The 12,109-nt window shown below is 31.0% G+C and overlaps 1 protein-coding gene across 6 annotated transcripts in view; it reads left to right on the top strand.

The window, feature by feature from the left end:
• The first annotated feature begins 1,771 nt into the window (after positions 1–1,771).
• The window catches only part of Obsc (Obscurin), a 105,694-nt gene continuing 95,356 nt past the window's right edge, over positions 1,772–12,109 (top strand). For 2 of the 6 annotated variants that reach the window (XM_088181847.1, XM_088181845.1), the window contains exons 1-3: positions 1,772–1,935; positions 10,541–10,773; positions 11,701–11,798. In XM_088181847.1, the coding sequence (XP_088037973.1) occupies positions 10,656–10,773; positions 11,701–11,798 (216 nt within the window). In that variant the 5' untranslated portion in view covers positions 1,772–1,935; positions 10,541–10,655. Of the gene's footprint in view, positions 1,940–10,540; positions 10,774–11,700; positions 11,799–12,109 lie in introns of all 6 variants that reach the window. The other 4 variants (XM_088181846.1, XM_088181844.1, XM_088181849.1 and 1 more) reach the window with 2 other exon arrangements.

The following is a 12,109-nucleotide window of genomic DNA, read 5'->3' as shown; positions in this document are numbered from 1 at the left end:
TATTAATAGTGAAGCGTACAAACCATTATCGTTGCTTTAATAGTAGATTTTCGGATTTGTCAGCACTTAATCTCGAGCGTGTGTCCTGGATTTGATGCTCAAACAGGAGGAGAGGCGTAAATAGTCTTTGGAACGAAGTAGTAGTCCAAGAGTCGAGTGTGTCTAGTCTGGTTTTACAAGCCGTCGAGCTAATAAGCTGTATCTCTTTACCCTACTTTGGAGGGGATCGAAAGAATGCAGCCATACCTTTTGACGGCTGCTTGGTCCGCGGGCACCGCTCGCGGAATTACAGAAACGCGTGCGCCGTATCTATTGAATGGTGTTAATATTATCATTTATAATGCTGGTTCGAGACAAATCTTGGGAATCAAAGATGAGGATATTTTTGAGCCAATTGCATCGCTTCTTGGACACATACAAATTAATGCCTTAAAATAGCAATGGTCCAGATGGTCACTCCAACGATCGGTAACCAAAGATAGAATAGCAATATACTGCGCAAGATAGAATGTATGGTCTAGCGCGCGACCTTTCCACACAAAGAGTAGTTTTTCAGCGGTACTTAAGGGTAATTAGCAGCTTAATAATATAATATTATAATAAGTTTAAGCACAAAAAAGCAATAATAGTATATTCCGTCATTTTAATAATTGTGCAACAATATTTAATTTGTTTTATAAATTAGATAAAATGATGTTGCAAAAATTACAAATAAGGGTAATGAGTTACTAGTTGCAGTAAAGTTTTAGTATTTATATATAAAAGTATAATATGTTACTAGAGTATTTTAATAAGAAATAAAGATGTATACAGATTAATATTAAACATAGAGACAATTTAAGGATTGTTAGGTATAAGAAAACGAGTACGGCCAGGGGAATAATGTACGAAGTTGTGAATTTGTATAATAATATTCATATGATAATCCGCAAAAATACAAACGTAGCAGATTTCCTAAATGGAATAAAGAAACACCTTCGTGCATTAAAAATAAATTATATTATTAAGTATATTTTTTATTTTCTGTTTATGTTTATATTTATTATGTATTATATGTATGTTTACTTAAAATTTGTCAAGTGTAAAAATTAGCTATATTAGCTAAATAAATTAATAAAATAAAATAAACAAGTTGGCCATCCCTGGTATAGAACGCAAATTTCCAATAAATTCGTAAAGTGACAAGCGCTCCGCATAGCAAACCAGAGCATCTTTGACGCCTTAACGCAAACGCCATTCTCGTGTATTTTTTGGTTAATACAGTTTTACCTAAACTATAAGGGATACTTGGCAATGCTGAAAGGTAGCTGGTTGTCGATCACATACTTCCACAGCGGCTCCAGGTCTTTTAGCATAGACAGCGAATCCACATTTGTGTGAATACTCTGAAACACATAGGTCCTCATCATATAAAAAAATCTTCTAAAGTATCATTTACCTCATGTATTACATGTCATTGATAAAGAGAAGAAAGACCAGAGGACGCAAATTGTATCCTTGCGGTACTCCATGATGCGCGAAATACTCATCTTAATGTCTTCAGTCATAATTTAGAAAATCATTATATTTGTTTACATAGAATCAGAACCATAATGGATAGATTGAGAATCAAATGAATAATAAACCATTCCCGATTTAAAACAAATGCTCCCATCGTCGACATATATCACTCCGGTTGCGACACACAGCCATCGATCATGGATCGCATTATCGAATCGATCTGGATAGTCGGGCACGGCCGATGTTACGTCGTCGGATTTATCAGTGAGCCAGTGGCTCCAAAGCTGCTGCTGCGTCTGGTCGTGCCTCTGTCGTGCTCCGTTTCGTGCTAAAATCGGTGCACGTCGCGCGTCCGAATCCCGTCTGTGCCAATAAATGACCGGCGACCGGTGCCAGTCGGTCAAAACCGGCGCACGTAAAGCGACGAACCCATAGGCGGGTAAATATTTCAAAAAAACAGTGACAAAAAAAAACAAATAAATATACAAGCAAAAACATTTTTCAAAAAAATAATATCAGTGACGTCACACGAGTGCACCTTTTTCGTATGCATGATTCACCTATCATCCGTGACGTCACAGACAGTGCATTTACAAGTGATTTAAAAAAAATGTGAATAATGATGATTAATAATGCGTGTTATTTTTAATTAAATTGAGCAAAACAAAATACTTGTTTTTGGAAATCGTATTTTTGTAGTAATACTAATATCACCACAGTTTTAGTGATTAAAGACATTGTATAATATGACATGAACACGTCCAAATATATGTTAGAGAGTATGTGTATATAATATTTTGTGAGATATTTGAGAAGTGCAGTGATTTTTTTAAATATTTTTTACAGTATTTATTTCGTCATCTTACATTTAAAATTGTGAGTCATACAAATGTCAAGGGATACTAATAAATATTAGGCTGTGCAGTGCAATCTTTACAAGTATTTTATCCATTAACTACCATGTTTTTTCGAGATTCAATTTATCGATCGCTTCATAGATATTTACGTATTTTCATTCCCAATTGTTTTGGCCGTGCAGGGTCTCACTATTGAAATTAGTTCTGGCAATCAGTAGCAGAACTTTAGCTAACCTTAAAATCAAAATTTAATTATTCACCCAGCGCTATTATTCTGAAAGAAAAAATGTCTTTACTAAATTAGCCGGTACTGAAATATCAAGGGTTAATTGTGTGACATTTTTACTATATTTTTTTGCGTATATTGTTCATAACATGTTAATTTATCTAGCAAGGACATAATTTTGTGGGGGAGGTGGAGCAGATGGGAGAATTTTTATTATTCTATTTTTCTGTTGGAAAATGATTTCTATTATTGAAACTGTATTATTTATTTTAAAATATATGTCAAGAGATAATTGCGCTTACTAAAAAAATACAGATAAGTGTGAGACCGCGCAGCGCAATTTTTGTGAATTTATACCCATTCATAGTCATTTTTCTGATATATTTGAGATTTTATTTTTTGCCTATATTAATTTTTAATTTAATATATATAAGAATTAAAAATTTATTTGCTATATAATAGAGGTGGCTAATTTATTAATCAGCATAATAAATATTCAGACAATTTTCAATGTTCCAGAACCACTAAAAATATTATATTATAAATAGGCCTGATATCTAAACGTCTTCATTTTTAAATTTAATAAAGACTGACTAGTATGATGTCACAAGAGTTCTTTTTATAAAAAATATAATGTCTTTTAAAAAATAGCTTAAAAAGCCGTAGTTTGCCTACAATTGATATATAGCTTTCAGGCATCCTAAAATAAAAAATGTCAGGGTTAAATTGGTCGCACAGCAGTAAAAGTGTATATGTTTTAATAATAAACTAATTTATTTTCTTTAAAGAAAATGTCGAAAGTTAAACGCTTTACTTTTTTTTAAATTATACTATTGCTGTACTTTTAATTTAATTTTTTAAATCAAAGTTAATTTAACTAAATTATATACATATTGTATTCAAAAACTGTCATTTTATTTAAGAAGCAGGAAATGTTTAAAATTAAGTGGTTTATGTGATTATTTTGAATTTAGCCGCGTAGTGCGGAATCTCACTTATTAACTTATTATAGACAATATGTGTATTTACATATGCACAACGACGTTCTTACATTTTTTATTTATAAATTGTATGTTTTTAATGGTTTTAAAAAGCTGTACTTGAACCTAAACATACATATTAAAATATACTATTTTTTAATAACTGATAAAAAATTGTCTTTTATACAAAAAATAAAAATGTTTTATATGAATATTTTTGTGGTCACGCAGTTGATTTTTGATATTTTACCGTAAATGTGAAAAGTGAAACCACCCCACATATTTCCCCCAGAAAGCTTATATTTATAAGCTTTCAACTTAATGCTAAGTAGCTAAATATAAAATATGATTATTTTTGTGCTTCATTAATGATTATGCTGAGTTACTCACAAAATCAAATATCAATATGTTAAATAGATATGCAGGAAATAATAAAATAAAGCTATATTGATTTTCTTATTGACGTATAAAGATTTTCATTGGTGGCGTAAATTGAATACGATTTGCACATTTCCCCACACATATCCTGTTTACGTTCTATATGTGTATAAAGCTTTATTTATTCTTTTGCTCTTGAAAACGAAATCTGCATCCAGTTGTTTCTGCATCTTTAGCGGCAAATTATATTTATTACAATTAAAATGTACGTATTTATAAATAACTTTGATTGAATGACGGCAACATTCATGTTCAATTTAGTGTTTTATTTGGAATTGTTATGTAAGATTATATTTTACCTATAAACGTTCTGTCAAATTTAGTTAGTGTAATAGATATTGCCGTTTCTTTAACAATACAATATTACATTTCTAATGAAGTTTAGTTGAACTATTTGTATCAATTGGTACAACATATGGTTGTCTTAATTTCTTTAACTATATCAATTTATCACTTCTAATGAATCGGAATAAAAAAATCACAAGATTGTGTGAGTATCAAATAAATTCAATCAATGTCAATCCTTTATTTTGTGGTATATGTGATGAAAAAGCATTAAGATTTTTTTCATAAAATCCCTCGTTTAGTTCGATTTTAGATGTTCAGAATAAAAATATTTTCTGTTCCACGACATAAACAACATAACCACTTTCTTTAAGGATAATATAGGCTTCAGTTTCAGGGGTCAATCGTTTTTTATTGATAATAATTATAATGAAGATCTATGTTCTACATGTAGTTTTTTGTGACAAATCTTTCATCGCTCAAACACGAAGTGTGGTATAACATTTAATTGACTTGTATTAAACCCTTGTTTTTTATAAGTCTACATCCAACTTTCAAGTCCACTTACCAAAAATAAATTCCTTGGTGATTTAAATGTGACAAGTTTGCATTTTTATCACATCACCATTTTTAGGCGCGGTAGTTGCATTACTTCCTTTTTTGAATTACAATTTTAGATATGCATATTATTATTATGGTTAGGGTTTTTATAAGTTAATAGATGAAAATATGTCTTAAAACACAATTTGTAATAACAATAACATTTAGAGTGAGTCTGTTGCTTTATAATTTTATTTAAATTTACGCTGATGGAATAGTGTACGTCAGCGTGGCCGATCACTGCATCCGATTATTTGCAATGTAATAAAAGTTCGCAGTCGCTTGCCAATTGGCAAGGCGGAGAAAAGCCTCGGACCGTTTGCGATATAAAGAGAGGCAATGCCAAAACGAGCCGAAGATGCGTGAGAAATTAATTTCATCCATTCGTCGTTCGTCAAATCATTTTGGACCAAACACATGCGTTGATCAACAATTGCATTGTTTGAATTCTTATTGTGGTCAAAAAGTTGTTTAGTATTTGTTTCTGCTGTAAAATTACATACCATATATCGGTGCTTAAATCGGCGCTGGAGTAGAAATACCAGGTCTTAAAGGTCGGAATCTTTGTTGGAGTGCCGAGTTGAATAATTGTCGGCTGTGATTTATCTTGATGATGATGGACGGTTCGGTCCGCTGACATGTTTCGTTTTGTTACTCTTAGGCGTCTCTTGTGAGTGATTTGGAGCGTTTTTCTTGATCTGCCTCTCTCTCTGCCACTCTGATCATCTGCCACCTTGTGACGAATTCTGATTCGAAACAGCTCTGGCGAGTCGCAGATCGCTTCTTGAGCACACCCACGAATGTGTTTATGCCAGCTACCGTTAACAAAAAGCGGTAAACATAACAATAGTATTTTTCGCAGAGTAAACCACGTTGTCTATTGCGCATCCTTTCCAAACAAAAAGTAGTTTTTTCGGGAGGTGGTCCGAAAAATATTAACAAGTATTAGCGCAGTTGCTTAGTCCCGATATATCTGTTCCTTACATTCAGACAAGTTGATATTTATTTTTATTTGTTCGAAATGGTCGTTGGAATGACTTCTAAATTTACTGTGCAAGTGGTTAAAACTTTACGTAAATGTTTTATAATACGTAGATTTTTTTTTACTATTTTTACATTTTTACATTTTTAGATCTACATTTTGTGTAAAATAGAGATAGGAGAATAAATGTTAAGGCTTTCCTGCGTGGTATGGAATGTTTTCTAAGTAGAATTTTTATCTAATAATAACCCAAATATATCAACCACTATTGGCATAAAAAATACCTATTACAGCTCTAAAATAAATGCATTTATCACTAGATACCAAAAAAATAATACCCAAAACATTCTTCAATTTCAATCAAATATTTATTTTGGAGATACAAACACTGTTTTATTTTTCATGTGAATCTGGAGATGAGTTACTTGTTTTCATCATAGGCTCACTGCTTTTTTATTTAGTCACTTACAAACATTTGTAATCGATCGTTACATGTCTATAATTTTTTTTATTTAAATGAGTTAATCAGTGCCAATTGATAGCATTTGCTAACAAATAAATTATTATTGTCAAAGGCTTACACGCTGTAGGTACAATATTTTTGTGACTCGTGCCTTACATACTGCCACGTCACATGGACTTCGCAATCAATTTTACTAGCATTGTATATAGGACCTTTGACGTGACACGTCTTTATAGTTCGTTCTTTAAGTAATTTATCACATCAAATTGCACCATTTTTATATATGATATAATATATATCGTAACAATGTTATTTAAAAAAAATGCAAATAAAAAAGATCGTTGTGATTAGGGGGGGGGCTTGAACCCTTACTCATCGATCAAAAAAATCTTAATCCCTGAAACATCGAGTTGTGAGTACGAACAAATTTACCCCCTATAGCAGCACTGTCCAACTGACGGCCCGTGAACCAATTTATATTTTTAAAATTAAATTTTAATAAAAATAAATAAAAAAGGTCACTTATTAGATAATTTTGTTTGTTTACCCAGGTATGGTATCGTTGCCTCGATGACTTGATTAGGTATTAGGCATTTGTAAATTTATAAATAACTGCAATTTACATATTTATTATAATTATAAATATAAAATGATCTATTATAAAAACAGAAATGCGCTGATTGACGAAACAAACGTCATTCTACGTCGTAAAACAAAGCTTGTTATTTTTAAATCCGCGGTTATTTATAAATTCAGTTTCGTTTGTATGATAGTAAGTAGCTAGATGTTTTAGTAAATGCATACTATATTCAATGGACATTGGGAAATGTAAATTAGAAAAACATCAATATATAAATGTATAAAATTTATAGAATATAACAAATAACAAGTATGCTAAATATAATACATAATATATATTAAATTTGAATAATTTTTCCCCATAAAGTTTTGCTCTTTTGTTATCGTTGATTTTATTGTATTAAAAATATAAATTATATCATTTTTCTTATAATTAATTTAGTATTTTAAATTTATTTAAATCTTTCTTATTTTTTAGGAATATAAATATATTATTTATATCTCTACAAAACAATATATTTTATAATGTATAGTAACTTCTGTCATTTTTTTATTATTTGTAGGTTTGCTATTATAATCAACTTTACCATATAATATTTATACTTCATAATATACTTTTAGCTTCAAAAAATTTATTATCAATTTTATATAAATGTTACACTATATACATATAGAAGTTTAACTTCGTGTTATCCATTACGTGCACCACTGTCCTTACCAGTAATAAGTCACGAGTCCAACCCTTATGGGTGGGCACCCAGCTTTTGACGGCCGAGTGAGCTGGTTCCACGTCCCCCGTAGTATTAGTATTTCTCCCGAGCACTCGGGGAGACGTGTTCTCTCTGGCTAGCCGGTATTGCATTGCACTGCATGTATTGCGGTTCATCCTAGTACCTTAGGCTGACATTATCGAAGTCAAAAGAAAGGTAGCGCAGTAGCCCTTCTATTTCGATCAACAGATTTGGTCCAATCAAACCGTCGCCGAGATCTAAATATCGATTTATTGCACAAAATTACTACGATTGTAACATATTAATAATTTATATTTTTTCAATCATTCACCACGCGTAAAATTAACTGTAATACTTCATGAATAAGATGAAAACAAATGAGCTAGATAAACATATCACCTACAATAAAACTATATCCGTTTTGATGAACTGCAGTCGCCGCCGTTCGTAACTCTCCTAACGACCATATGTGAAACATTGATTTTAAAATAAACCAGCGTTTAAACTATTTCTGTATTTTACTCGGAATCTGTGCAAGCGCAAAATATTTAATTTGATACGTCTCGCGTCAAAGAATCCGATTTTGCGATAATGTTTTATATATAAAATATTTATATCGTATCGGAAATGGGTCAATGCCGCCACTTCCCCTCTTACGATTCTCGGCGAAAAACGGGGAAACGATTATTTGGCGACACACAAGATGGCGTCGCCCACGATACCATTAAGCGGGACCAAGTCCAAAGCCATCGATCAAAACCATTTTTTGCGGGATTTTCCAACGTGGCGCTTCGTTACTTGCGTACATAATGTGAGTGGGTTTATCTTCTGTCTGTATGTCTGTGATTATTCCGATCCCCTAATTTTCACACCTCTTTATTTGATTAATAGATAGACAACCAATCACTCTACGACATTAGGATGCCAAGTAATAAAAAAATAGATTGTGCAGTCGATTCGCTAGTATGAGCAATACAGAAATGACTTAAACTAAATTATATTTCATTAAAATAAAACATAATAAATATAACATATCCATTCGACGCAAGTTTCCAAAACTCTAGTAGATAGTTTAAATTAAAATGAATTTTAAGCAGACGCGTACGGTGAGATACATTCCCTTTCGCTCGAGAGCGAGTGAGAAGAAGTGAGCTTGCGGAACGCATGTAACGTGCGCGCCTAATTTTAAGTGATACATGAAAAGTTGAAAGTGTCTGAAAACTTTGTATTGAATTATTTCAAGTGGATCTGAAATCTGTGTTTTTATCTGATAAATACCTTATTAGATTCTTTAGCTGTTGATTAGGTGTTTTCGTTCTAGGTTGCGTAATTCCGGCAACTATGGAATCGTAAGTTATTCCAAGTCGGGTGGGAAGTCTATACATAAGTTTTATTAAATATTAAAAATCGTCACATATATACATAACATAATTGAATTTTTGCAAAAAGTATTATCATTCAAATTATTAAAATTTAATTACAGTATTATATTTTTTATTCATATTACTAAAATAACAAAAAACATAATTTTGTGGTATGCTCGTCGGCCTTTCTGTAAAGAACTTCCCAATCAAGGGCAAAGCCTCATTTGGTAGTCCCTTTTAACCCTTTAGGCGGTATCGCCGTACATGTACGGCGGTTGAGCTTTTACTGTTTTGAGGTACCCCAGATAGACGAATAATATATCAAAATATATAAAAAAAAAATAAACGAAATATATTAATAGAAAAGTGTTTAAATAAATTATTAAAACATACTAATACTAAAATGGAGTAAGATAAATCAAAGCAAAAAAACATTGGTAATCGCTGATTTTTGCTTTAATTTAGTATAAATGCAATATTAAAAAATAATAAAAATGATTTTGGAAATATACGTAAAATGAACTTACTACTCAAAGGGTTAGGAGTCACTCAATTGTGGGTGTGCTACTCATTTTTTTCTTATCGATCTTGTCTCTTCTGGTGGGTTTTTCGGGAAACAGAATACTGCCGTTTGTATGACTCATCATTATTAAGGCATTTTCATATTTATACCAGGGCAAATGAAATTCTATTATTTTTCACACTGTGTGACACATGTCAGCCGCCAAGTTAACATTATTTTTGTTATCAATTTTATACAAATTATTTTTTATTTTATGATCCTTGAATGAACAACATATCTACTATAAATTATAGTCTCTCATAATCTACACATAAATTTCATTTCGATTTTTTTAAAAGCTAGGATCTTAAAGAAAACCTTAATACAACATGGCTTTAATGTAAGTTTATGAATAAATCAAGTTATTCAATAATCGTTACACAAAAGAGCATTGTTGTAATAATGATCTGAACTACAGATACATTTCAACAACTTTGCCTTAAAAAAACTAGTATATTTCATGGGAAATTTTGTATTTTTTCACATATTGGATTTTAAAGTAAAAAAATATTAATTGAATATTTTGGTATAATTATAAAGCGCTATTATATATGAATATGTATATTTTATATTCTTCCAGTTTGTACGAAAACGAATCTCACAATGCTATAAATCAGACCACAGGTTGGATTCTATCTCAAAAAGCTCCCAAACAATTTCGTAATAATTTGGCATTTTGGCAAGCTCAAAACAGATATTTTTTTCAGAAAGATAATTATAAACACGCCATCGTTTTGCGTAAACAATCGATTGACTCATTCATTACCAACGTTTCGATGGAATTAGAAAGAATGCAAGTGCTGCTAAGAATTTGGCCTTGGCTATTTATTAAAAGCTCGCGGCTCATCGCCGTTTTTCTACTAAGCTCGACGCGAAAGTTTGTTAATAACATAATATAATTATATCTAATAATAAATACGTTTGCGATATGACAAATTGTACGATATTAATTGAAGAAGTGATGTTTTTATAGTGAAGCGTGGGTGCGATGCGATGTATATTTTGGACGGCCGATAGAACGCTAAATTTGAACGCTAAAATGTTGTCCACCCAGTGCTAATCCTGTGTTTTTTTGGAGTTTGGAAATCATGGCGAAAATACAACACCAAGGCAGAACGAATCACCATCATCATCACCACCATAATAACACACAAGAACACACAATGTCATACTGTAACTCATACGAGATGACTAGCGCCGAAACAGGTTGGTTTTAAAAATAATGTGTCATGCCATGAAAGAGCTTTCGATGCTATATATATATATAAATATATTGCTTTCAAACGCATGTTAACTGCGAACTTGAACTACTGATAAATAATTACGTAACAAATAAAATATCGGCTTTTTAAACCTTTTTTTTAATAAATACATAAATTAATTTTTTTATACTAAATTATTTTTCAACAATATATATATTTAATATGAGCACCATATGTACATTTTAAATTTATTAGTAAGTATATACTTAGATATATATTTATTTATACGTACAAAACTTAAGTGTTGAGAACAACTGGGTTTAATTGGATCAATTCCAAATTATAACATCAAAATAAAATAGACACATTGTTTGGTTTATGTCTTAACGTAACGAGTTTTATGTTGTTTTTTATTAACATTTTCCTTTTGTTGTTTGTGTGTAATTATAACATTAATAAGTATTAATGTGTGATGATGCGATCATTTTATTTGAAAAAATAAAACAATATAATTAAAATCAACAAACGTCACTCTACAGTTTTTCTTTATACAATAGTTTTATTTTGCGGCTTAAATATTTTCGATATATGCTCAACAATTTGTGCCAATTTAAGACCTCTCTACAATAGACAATATACTTCATAGTTTAAATATACACAATTATCATTTAATAATAAATAAATTCCCTCTTTTGTTTTTCTTTGCTTTATTTTCAAATAACACTGCTTGCATTTCATACATTTTAAATTCGAGATTAGAACCTTCAGCTTCCATAACATAACACGTTTACATTCTGGAGACTATTTATGTGTTTTCTCAAAGCTTCGGAGAAGTCTTTGCCGGACCGCTTCCTAGTTGATCTGCATAATCCTTGAGATATGCTTTGGTGTTTGAGTACCGTACTAATTATATGTTTTTAATATTTACTAGCATTCGGAGAGGAGTTGAGCCGCGTCTTTGTGGCACAGCTTCTTCGACAGCGCGGGGAACATCTTACGCCGTGGACTTTGCGAAAGAACGCGATGGAGGTAAGAAAATTATTATTAATATCATCGATTATAATTCATGTAATCATTGCTAGGTATATTATTTTTTTCGATAATTTTCACAGCACTTTTACAATATTTATAACTTGTGTCTTTGAGGTATTTTATCATTACTAAAATAATATGGTACTAGTTAAAAATCAACGTTCAAATTCATATAAGTAGTATAAATTCACTAAAATTTGTTATAATAACCGTAAAAAGTTTTTAGCATATTTTATATTTAAACTGTATTGAAATTTGCGTTAAACTCGTGACTGCTTTCGAAATATTTTAAAGTGGCCTGTTTTTTT

This window comes from Plectrocnemia conspersa, unplaced genomic scaffold, assembly GCF_051122295.1.
Source record: "Plectrocnemia conspersa isolate PC_06_02 unplaced genomic scaffold, ASM5112229v1 ptg000002l, whole genome shotgun sequence".
Taxonomy (NCBI): Eukaryota; Metazoa; Arthropoda; class Insecta; order Trichoptera; family Polycentropodidae; genus Plectrocnemia; species Plectrocnemia conspersa.
The sequence above is the reverse complement of the archived record's forward strand: the minus strand, read 5'-3'. Positions and strand labels throughout refer to the sequence as shown.